At 35.8% G+C, this 11,728-nt stretch overlaps 1 protein-coding gene across 1 annotated transcript; it reads right to left on the minus strand.

The window, feature by feature from the left end:
- Window positions 1-2,444: 2,444 nt before the first annotated feature.
- On the minus strand, window positions 2,445-11,422 carry LOC142087952 (galanin peptides-like). Its single transcript, XM_075162752.1, has 6 exons — window positions 11,331-11,422; window positions 11,056-11,136; window positions 10,286-10,340; window positions 8,705-8,791; window positions 5,430-5,507; window positions 2,445-3,054 (listed from the first exon to the last, which is right to left on the minus strand). The coding sequence occupies exons 2-6, from the start codon at window positions 11,134-11,136 to the stop codon at window positions 3,002-3,004; spliced, it is 354 nt and encodes a 117-aa protein (XP_075018853.1). The 5' UTR covers window positions 11,331-11,422; the 3' UTR covers window positions 2,445-3,001.
- Between the last annotated feature and the right edge of the window lie 306 nt (window positions 11,423-11,728).

Here is an 11,728-nt window from a genome sequence, read left to right on the forward strand (position 1 = left end):
TACTAGTTTCTTTCTCTAGCTAAAGTCACAATCTATTTAGTCTCTCTGGTATAAAAGTTGTTCCCTGTTTCTGAACATATTCACCACTTTTCTCTATAGCTTTTTTGGTTCTACAGTGCTTTTTTTTGCCATGAGCTCACCAGAACTGCAGCTGGTGTCGAAGTTGGGAATGATGGCATAATGATGTTTTCTGGTTTGGTTTTGGTTACTTTCATTATAATTCCTAACATTCTATTTGCCTTTCTAACTGCTTCTGAGGTTTAAAATGACTTTTTTTAGAGGACCATGTACAATGAGTCTAAGCTATTCTTTGGGAGATAATTTAGACCATCATTATGTGCATGCAAAATTAGAGTTGTTTTTCTCTGCGTATATTACTTTGCTTGCATCAGCATTTAGTTTCATCTGCCATTTTATTGTCCATCATGCAAGCCTTCTGTTCATTGTCAGAGTTAAATTTGCATGCTGGGTAATTTCATATCACTGGCAAACATTACAACAAAGTTTTACTCGTTTTTTTAGACTTTGGTTTTTGTCTTTAGCGCAGATATGTGTTTAATCCTACACAAAAGTGGGATACAATGTATGCAAATGAGCAAATAAATGAAATGAAGAGGAAATGGTTAGGGATTTTTTTTTTTCTACTGAAACTTGTCACATCTTTTTATTGTCTCTTTGCCCTGTTGAAACTAATCGCTTTCAAATTATGGTTTAAGGGCCATCTTTTATCAGGTGTTTGTCTGAGAGGCTGATTATGGAGATGTCATTCCAAATATTTGCAGAATTTAGGTCTGAGGTGTAGCGACGTAAGACATGCCTTAAATAAAATAAGAATCTTAATAAAATAATAATGTTACTGAAATTGATCCAGAAAAATGCCCCTTTATTGTTTTTTGCCCCTTTGTTTTTGCAAAGATAAGAGCTGTAGAGGGTGAAGAAACAGTCTGAAAATTTTACCTCTCTCTGTATTTTGGAATATTACCAGTATGTGTTTGAATGCAGTAATTATTAAGTGAAAGTATGTGGACTGCTTTTGGTAATTAGATTATAATTATCCTTTGTGGTTTTTATAATACATGCATAATACATTGCAATATAATACATTGCATATGTATGCAATACATGCAGTGCAGCACAATGAGTAAAAATTTGTGGGCCTCCCCACTTAGACAGTGATGTAAATCTTCCAAGGAACTTGATCCTATGAGTCTTTCAGTATTTCAAACAATCTCAAATTTCAGAATTTCAAATAAACATACTAACAAGACCATTCCAACTTTAACGAGCTGACAGTATGCTAATTTGATTTAAGTAATAACTGTTTTCTAATTTTAAACTAAATTTCTTATCCTATTTCAAATGCTAAGATTGTGTTCTTTTTATTTGATCATAGATTCAGCTGCTTTGCCATAGAAAGATGGCTTGTTATTGAGTTCTGCAAATGGATACCGGTTCTTAGCAGTCAATGAACCAAGTTATGGAAGACAATGAAAAGAATGCCTCTTGATTTTAGTGAGCTCTGCTTCAAGTTTATGACGGGAAACGTGGACATTACTGGTGAAAATGAGAGTTCGGAATTACTGAACTACACTAATATACAGAAGTCAAATTTTACTCTACTCTTTTTTCACGTTTTTGGAAATCCATAAATTTACCGAATAACGTTGAACTAGCAGCATGTATACTAGCAGTGTATACTTTTTTATTACTCTTTCAAAAAAAAACCAACAGTAAAACATTGTCTGAAGAGCTTGCTCAGAAACTCCTTGGATCTGATAAAAAGTGTACTTTGTACACTTTGGAAAGTGAACATCAAACATCAGATCAGAGGCTGAGGGATTATCAGAGGAAGAGCACAGGCTGATTGACAAGGTGAGATAACCATGTGTGTTCAAATTAGACACTAGTGGCTTGGCATCTAGAATGTATTCTGCTATGCTAAAAGTGAAAAACAGCTCATGTAATAATGTTCTGCAAAATTTCTGCCAGTCTGTGCACTCTAGTGTACAGCAGCATTTTGCAAGGATGATATTTCATTGCAGTATGCAGAGTGAAAGTCATCTGAATGCAAAAAATCTTTCTAAGACTCTCTATCTTCTCAAACCTTTCCTCATTCTTGATATGACATTTATTGTGTATGGGCCTAGCATTCTGGTCCCAGTACATCAAAGCTCTTTCATAGGGATTAAGCATGTATTCAAGTACTTTGCTGGACTCGGACTAAAGCATCTCATAAAATAATTTTTTTTTTTCATCTTGGAGTGGACAGGAAAGTTTCTTCATTAAAGAATACAGATCCAGTATTCTTGACAACATAGGAATAGGAATCCTACACATAGGATTTGTGTAAACCTATTACCTGTACAGAACAGTTAAATTTGTATTGCGTGAAGGTATGCTTTGGTCAATGGGCTGGTGTATTACAGGCAAATAATACAAAATTTAAAATGAACGTGAGTTTATTTCATGTCTACGAAAATATGAACAGGAAGTAAGGCTTCCATGAAGCGTTGAAGTTCAGACAGATCTGTGACATAAAAAGACTCTGTATGGCAGCAGGTTGAAGTCACTGTTCTTTTTCTCAGTTAGCTAAGGTTCCCAATATGTAGTATTTATGTTTTAATTTAATGTAATTTTGCAGAGTATAAATGCAGTGTAACCTTACAATTTAACCTGGGCTTTGCATATGATGTATTGTGTACTGGTATGTATTTAATTTTAAAAATGAAACAATGTAGTTGCTCTTTATTTTTATTTTATCATTTACCTACAGAAAAATTTTACCAAGGCAAAATTTTACACTATAACATCACAGGAGAGGAAAAAAAAAAAAGCAGACAAAAAACCCCCAAACAAACAAACAAAAAATCCAGAGGGAAGAATGCTGTTTACCATTTATCAGATAAATGCAAACAATACTTCTCATCTTCAGCTCATTTGGATCTTTTGTTGAGAATTCAATCTAAATCTACACTACAACAAAATAAAAATGCATTCTTCTTCAAGACTGGTTTGTTTCCTCTGGTGAAGGTAGTTTGTCAAGTGCTCCCACCTCTGCAAAAAGGAAAAAAGAAAAAAAAAAAAAGAGAGAGAGAATTAACACATATGTAAGTATGCGTATTAATCTTAGCAAATAATAATGAAATCCAATTTCAGTAGTATTCATTTTTATAGTTTTCTCTCAACTGTAAGAGTCAAATCCTTGAACTTTTCATATTTTAATTTATAAACTGTTGGGTTTTTCTTTTGAATATTAATAATATCTTCCTGCTATAATTTCACATTTTAAGAAACAGCAGTGACAGAATGACAATGAAATTATATCAATTTTATTATGTCAATTGATATTGCTGGATCCCAGCATCTCAAAAGTTTTAATGTTATCCAGTTATGGCTGCCATCCTACAACCTGGTCTATATGGGAAGCCTTTAAAGCTGGAGGGAGCAATTTTCAAGAGAAAGAGCTGAACACCACTTTTAGTTATCGCCAAGATACTTCTTAGCAGTTAAAATATTCACTTTATCTTGCATATCAAAATGTTTGTCTAATCTGAATAACCATTCCCTGAATCTGAATCCCTTGAGTGGGAGTTTTTCAGCTCCCCCCAAAGCAACATATCTAAACCAATATATTTAATGTAGTAAAGCTTCATTTCAGCAAAAATGTTAAAAGTGTCTCTACCGTATTAAGTGTATTTTTCACCTCCTAAATCTACAGTTCTGATTTTGTGTAAGAGTTTGTACTAGGTCTTGCCAATAAATCTTGTTAAGAGAGAATATGATAACATTCTTCTGAAACCTGGGAATACTATCTCAGGGAAAAGCCATTTTATATGATCTGGAGATTCTTTTTTTTGTGAGGACAGATAATAATACCTTCTTTTCTGAATAAAAACAGCTGTTTGTCATCACTATCCTAAACAAGGAATTGTTACTTAGAGTTACAGCCTTTTTTGCTCATTTATCCCAGGGAACAAGTAATTTGTATTTCTATGAGATGCATTTTATTTTCTTGCCCAATTTAGCAGCTCTTAGCCTACTCATCAGAGAGTTCATGCTTGATCTCAACATGTTTCACATCCTTTCTGTTGTGTCCAGTTATTGGTTATACTTCCTAGGCTCACATAGCAGGGTAAAGGAGTGTTTAGGACTCCTTCTTCCTCACAGTCGCACAACAAACAAGATACTACTTTGTCCACAGCAAATATACATGCTAATAATCTACTTTAAATATATATTTGAATTATCTCAGGCCCTTAGCATTAACCATGAAGAGTTTTTGCTTCAAATGCAAAGTTGATTCAATAAACACTGGGTTGATATTTTTAGTAGTGAGAATTATTTCACTTGGGTGGATGCAAATAATTTAGAAAATGATGCCAAAGAAGTCTAGAATTTTGTTTCCTAGATACGCAGAAAATGAACAGATCTCTTGAAAGTCTCATTTAATAATAAAATTAAAATACACAACTGTGTAACACACAGTTCTTTGTTACTCTTCCACAGCATACAATTACCACAAAATTGCTTATAATTTGTTGTATACAAAGGTAAGAATATAGAAGTTACAGATTTATTGAATTGTCTGCTTTCTGAGACAGAGAATTCCTGAAACATTTGCAGTAAAGATAACTTTTTTCCTTCCTGTTGTTTTCTTTGCAAGTATATATTATGGTTTTGAACATTTTGTAGACATTTTAGAAGGGCTGAAGAGGTTTTTAAAAGCTCAGAATTGTGGGGGTTTTTTTAAAAAGCAAAACTAATGAAAACTCAGAAGCAGCCAGACTTCTTCTTCACCTAATGCTATAATAAAGTTACCATTCTTATAGAATCAGCTGTAAGCTCAATTTTACAACTCTTGTCACAATTTTGAGACTCCACAGAGTTTTTACTAGCAGCATTTTGAGTTGTTTGCCAATATTCAGCTTAGTGTTGTTGTAATTTTATAATGTGACTTTATTGTAGAATACATGCAGAAAGGGAGATGTATTTCTTTTGTCAGAATTTCAACCAATTGTTCTTGGCATTAAACTGAGGTCTTATTTAATTTATTAGTGAATTGTTTTATACTAACTCCCATGTAATCAGACTGTATTTAGTTTGTTTTCAACTCTGCTAAAAGCTGGGTCCATACAGTTTTATTAGTAGCTGTTATTATTTTCACAGTGCCCAGAGAATTGGAATCGTATTAGAACCCTGCTATGTTGGATATTCATTGACCTGCAGTTTGGCAGGACTACCTGCACTCTCTAAATCAGGCCTATTCCTAAGTGCACTAAAATGGAATTGACATTTCCTCCCCCCACCAGAGATGCTGTTCAAAGTCTTGCACATTCAAACATGCAGCAGACCTGTACATTCAGGGATAGTCCTATCTTCCCGGTAAATTTCACACCAGAAAGTGAAAGATTACAAAGGTATTCACTAACCTTTAAGATGCAAGTAAGTCAAAAATTCAATTATTGTGCGCACAATGTTTTCATCAGCCAGTGGTCTTCCAAGATTCCCTATAAAACAAGTTGGTTGTTACTTAATGTTCACATGGTATAAAGATCTATTGTATGTGACTTTGTGGCTAGGTTTATGAGTACTCTGAAAAAAAGCTGTCTGAAATTTCTTTTTCCTTAAAAATCCTTAATGGAAAACCTCACTTCATGGAAGAGCAAAGCCACTTCAAGGTAGGTAACTGCAATTCTCAGAATCAGAATTGCCCAGCTTTGTATACTATTGCTGCATAGGAGCTGCTTTGACACCTTAATGGTCATGGTTTTTAAGGCCTTCTGAGTCCTGTTGCAGAAGAGAGTTATCCTGTGTTCTCAACTCTATCCTTTGTGTCCACTAGCCTGAGATTGAAGGGAAAGGTAAATTTAGCAAACAAATTCATTAGCTTTGCAAAACAGTTAAAAGTTCTTCATGTAGTCTGACTTTGTTCCCAATAAGCCACTCAAGTGATATACAAGTGTTCTGTAGCCCAAAAGCTAAGCTTTTTTTTGGGGGGGAAGAAGGGGGAGGCATCTTGCTTTTTATCAACAGGATGGAGATTTGTTCTATATTAGAGAACAAGTGGTAGGTAATTTCCCTAAGATTTTTAGTTCTGTACATATAGAGCAGAGGGTACCAGAATTGACTGGTTATTATCCATTATTACATCACTGAAAATACTGTCCCTTGATGTTATCATAGGCAATGTGTTTAATCTCAGAAAATAGTCTGAAAGACTGACTTTGCAACCGGCGAATACTGGGGAGTTCCTCCACGATGGAAGAGAGGATTTAGGCTTCTAGTGGCATACAGGTCAGAAGGCTGACTGACCTCTGTAGCACAATTAAAAAATATTGATGGGGACTTGTAAGGGACACAGAGGTTTCTGGTATATAGAGAGTCAACATTTAAGAAATTTGTATCTAAAAGTCTTGTCTGGCAGTCTTTGAACTAACACAAAGATATTGTTATTACTTACAATAATAATACTTGTATTAGTAGTTTTCCTTAATTTAGTTATTAAGTTTTCCTTAATTTAATTTTTATTCCCAACTAACCTGTTATGGATTTTTGTTATAATTAATCATTATTATATTAGTAGTTTATTGATCCAGATTTTATTACCAATGTGGTATTTATTGGATAAATATTTTTCTTTAGTAACTTGAACATATTTGAGCATATTGTATATGTGTATTTCTATATACTCTGCTATTGACCTTTATTCTGTGTAGCTAATTATTTACAGACTCTAGTAAAGAAACAGTTATGTTCTTGGAATGTAAAGATTTTCCTAATTATGCTCATAATTCCCCCTGCCCCCTCCCCCCCTGGACCTAGTGTTATGTAGCAGTACAGCTTACAAGTTCTTCTAGGTTATCTGGAGAGCTTGTGCATTTTGCAGCATTCCTTCAAGGACAGAGAGCAGTCCTTTGCATGAATTATTTTACAGTAATAATGTAATGCCATTTTAATATACTTTTGTAAATAATCAGCAGAATTTAACTAAAAAAATTCTTCATTTTCAATTAAAATAAGAATTCTGACTACCTTATCTATTTTTTGTATTCAAATCTCCTTTGGATAGGAACTCCATAATAAACTTCAGCTTCAAAGAAAACTTTTGATGAGGGAAGAGCATCTAAAATGAGGTTCGTAACAGAGGCAGTTATATAATTTTCAGGACCCATCCAGACAAGTTTGGTTGGGTTTACTTGTAATTGTGGAGGTGCAGCAGTACCTGGCAAAAGAGTTCCGTAACGCTGAAGATGATAGTCCTGTAAAGGAGCTGGTAGTATACCCACAAATGGCAACATGTTGCAATGTGAGCTGCATTGTTAGATTACAAATGCCTTCCTTTCACACTGTTTCTGACTGGCAAAATATTGGGTTTTTTTTTTCCACACCAGTGTTTGAGGAAATAGGTCCTTCCTTTTTTATTTTTTTCCCCCCTTCCCTTTTTTCTTAAAAACAAAGAAAACACCAAACCAACAACAACCAAAAAAAACAAAACACCAAACCAAAAAACACCACACACAAAACCCCACTATGTAACTACGTACCAAAACTAAAGTGGAAGTCATTCTGATAATGTAACATTCTAAGAAACATATTAATGTTACTCTTCTATTTACAAAGTAATTATGTTGATGAAATTTTAATTAAGCACATTTCCTTTATTTATGAACTTATTTAGTGTCAGCTCCATTCGCTTTGTGCTGCGTGGTTTTAAAATAGCCTGCGAGAGTTCTGGGGCTGGGACTTTGTCTTCCCCCATTAGTGCCGTGACGAATGCAACGGCGCTCAAGTAAGTACTGCTTTCTTTGGTTGCAGTGAGGAACGGATCATTCTTTGACAGTCTAAAGATGAGATTCATCCCAGCTCACTTTAGATGTCTGCAGCAGATTTAGTTTCTCCTCAGGAGAAAGAGAGAGTTTTTCTAGAAGTTTCTACATCTTATCCTGAGTAGGTGTTCAAAATAAATCCTAAAAGTGTCAGCTTCTCTTCATAAAAGGAGTCTACACTTATGTTGTAGAGGCCCAGCTTTGGATGATGAATCCAGAACAAGGCTGCATCCTTTTCATTGCCATTTACTAAGTTCTGATACATGCAACCTCGAAACAATATCTTGACTTGACTCTGGTTTTGATCAGGTTCTCAATCTTTTAATGAAGACAATCCACCTTACTTAAATACAGGAAATATTGTGAGACTTAACATAGATTTTTTTTTTTTTTTTTAAATAGTGAAGCCTCTTTCAACATATAAACAGTGCTATACAGTTCTGAGGTCTGGTTTCAGCTCTGGAGTATCAGAATAAAAAAAAAAATTGCCAGTTTCCATAGCTTTCCCTACTGAAAGATTCCTTTATGGGCTCACTTCTTTGCTGAAAAAAATTAACTCTTGAGTGTCTAGGGTGACATTTGAAATACTTATTTGAACATATAAAAAGAAAAAACTAGGTTTATTCAAAGTAATATGCTCTATTACATTTTAAAAGCAACATAATTATGGTACTTTTCCCTAGCCACAAAGATGTTTTAAACTATGTACAAAGAGCACACTGAATGGCCAAACTTTATTTTCCTTCCTTTCATATGTTTATTAGGATTTTTGTGCAGGAATAGCCTTGTATCTAAGTAGTTAGTTAACTCAATAACAGTAAATAAATTACTAAACATAAAAAACAAATCAACAATACTGGCTTTCAGAATTTCATTACCTGCTTTAATATCCTCATCAGGCTGTATTTCACGTTTACCAGTGAAACCATGTTTGTCATTAAAAGATCTGTGGTTATCTACTGCATCTGATAAATAAATTAAAAATCAGAGGAGTTAATTGACCTAACAACAACCTTTGCTATATTGCTTGCTTTTCATGGATTTCAAAGAAAAGATCATGATGGGCACTTTTGATGTACAAAATGACAAAGGAACAATTAACGTGTCACCAAAAAAAAAAAATTCTTCTAATTTGTGCTTATGATTTATATCATTTACAGACCCAGTGCTGTACTACATACTTGCTGAAGCTGTTACTGAATTCAGAGGAAGTTGTAATGAAAAATGTAATGTTTGTACATTCATGTGTAATTTGGGAAGTTGTTTTTGCTACTCTTTCCTCTATTTTTAGAAAATGTTGCTGATGAGTTTGCTTAAAAGAAAACTGCAGATAGTTTTTGAAGGTTATTCATGTAAACTATCTTACATGCCCCTGGTGCCTCTTCTCTCCCCCTTGCAATGGGCATTTCCTTTATCAGTAAAAGCTGATCAATACGACCTGCAACAAAGGATGATTCCTATTATCCAGTCTTAGATAAATGCCACTTTGACAAGTACATTTCCCCACAGTATCTTTGCCAATTTGGTTAGATCTGCTTCGGGGCAAATATATTTCCAGACATTTACAGAACCAGTTAATAGGTTTAAGGTGTATTAATCTCTTTTTAGGTATCCTTAATGTTGGTTAAAAGAATGAAGAGAGTCATAGTAAGTATCTGTGGTATTTGTCATGTCTTACTGAGACTGAAAGTATAGAAACATTGGTAATGAATATTATTACATTAACAAGAAACAATGGTAAGAGGACAGGTATTTGAGACAGTTTAGCACTGCATTTCTCTTTCCTTATGATCTACATTTGTGATTCTCCTCTTTGTAAGCCAATGTATTCCTGTATTTTAAACACCTTGTACATTAAATATTTTTCACATAGTGAACTGTTAATATTTACAGTCATGAGTTTACATGTTATTGTTTTAATTTGTTTTGCTTGAATTGAAAAAAAAAGTAAAAAAAAAAGTAGTATAATAGAGCCAGGTAGCGAAGCCATTCTCAAATAGATTTAAAGGTGAAATCTGAAATGCATTGAGAAGTGCCAAAATGTCACATTTCGTCATTCTTCACTTGACATCTAAGATGCTATAAGATTTTGTAATGCTTGGGGGGGGGGGGGGAAGAGAGAGAGGCCAGAAAGGGGGAAGTATTTGTCATATGAAAATTACAGTTCAGAAACACAAAGAGTGACCAAATGTGCTTCTGGATATAAAGCCTCACAGCACAACTCTGCTTTAGAAAAGAACAGTTATTGCCTAAAACAACTCAGTTCTATAATAGGCATGTAACAAATATCTAAACAAGTATTCTCCCAAATGAGTTTCTTCAGTCTTGCAGTCTGCCAATTTTAGACAAAATTACTGTATTCATCAGAAAAATGAGTAGCACACTACAGCAAACTGGTTTATAAGAAAAAAAAAACTTCTGCATTTTGAAATAATGCAAAAAAAGAGTGCTTGACTTACGTGGCCCAAGTAGGTAACCAGCACTATTCAAAGTCCAGCCCCTTTTTTCTTTTGCCTTAAAGAAAAAAATGCAAGTATGTTACTGCGTGAACTTCACAGGGTGTTCTGAAGACAAAGCAAACAGCACCAAATGGACATTCTCTTAGCAGAAAGTATCTTCTGAAGGTTTGAAATCAAGAAATATTGTAAAAGATAAAAGCTAATAATATTGAAGCAAATATTAATGGTGAACTCATGCCCCCTCCCCATCTAAGTCAATAGTTTTGCTATTGAGATCCACGTAGTGTGAAGATTTCACATCATATAACTGAAACTACAAATTGCACTTTTGAGGCAGAAATTTTGACTTTATACACCAAGTTTATATTACCACCTGATAATCACCTTAACAAAAAGCAGTGTTTTCTTTAATTGTTTGGATTTACATGACAACCTTTTTATAAAAAGGGTCCATATGTACACCACCTTTTCTGGGTCAGATGGGGCATCCATTCAATTTTGGTCTATAAACTAGACACTCTTTTTTCTCTTTAGTCATATTATTTGTTACAAGGGAACTAGTATTCAAAAGCCCCAAATTCTTAACTAAAAACCTGTTTACTGCACAAAATGGTGGTGGTTTTTTTTTTTTTTTTTTTTTGAGTGCCACTTTTTGTCCAACCCCTATATCTAAATACAGTGTATACCACTGCAAGGTTTACTGTTACTTGCCAGCTGAGACATGGATGCTGCCCAATGGATAGGGCCTCCAACAGTGAAACAGTACTTACTGAGAAAACCAGTCCAAATGTTTCTGACAGGGTGGCACAAAGGATTAAAGACAGAAACAGGAAACTAGTGCACTTCTGCATCTGGAAAGAAACCGTACTAAGGTAAATACTCCGAGTTATCACTTTGCCTTCCAGTGACGGATCCCCCAGGGCATGTGAGCATAGCCGCCGCGGGTGGGAAGCGGGGGTGAACCTTCTTCCCGTGGGGCAGGGCGGCTGTGCCTGCCGGTTTAGAGCCCAAATTCCCACTGGGAGAGAGGCCGGGAGGGGAATACCTTGAGCCGGGGCGCGACGACCTCTCCCTCGCAGCGTTTCGCCTGGTGCTGGCGCCGGGCGGCTCGTCCCACGGCTGCGGTCCTGCCGGCGGACACTCACTGCATGGCCACGGGGCGCGGGCGCGGACCTGCACGCCCACCCTCCCTTCCCTCCGCTCTTTATGGGCTGCAGCGCGACCGCGCAGGAGGGACGCCCTCCGGCAGTGGGGAGGGGGGAGCCGACAGCCGCCCTCCCCCCTCTCCTCCGCCTCCCCCGAGTCATTTCCCCCTCGCCAACCCACTGCATTAGAAAGGGCAAAAATAATAGCAATTCAATTAGAGGTATTTGGAAGCGGGACGCAGGCTGCAGGGAGATAACAGCCCGGGCAATTACCTCTGATTACGGCGGCCTTGGGCAG

Source organism: Calonectris borealis, chromosome 14, assembly GCF_964195595.1.
Source record: "Calonectris borealis chromosome 14, bCalBor7.hap1.2, whole genome shotgun sequence".
NCBI classification, from domain to species: domain Eukaryota; kingdom Metazoa; phylum Chordata; class Aves; order Procellariiformes; family Procellariidae; genus Calonectris; species Calonectris borealis.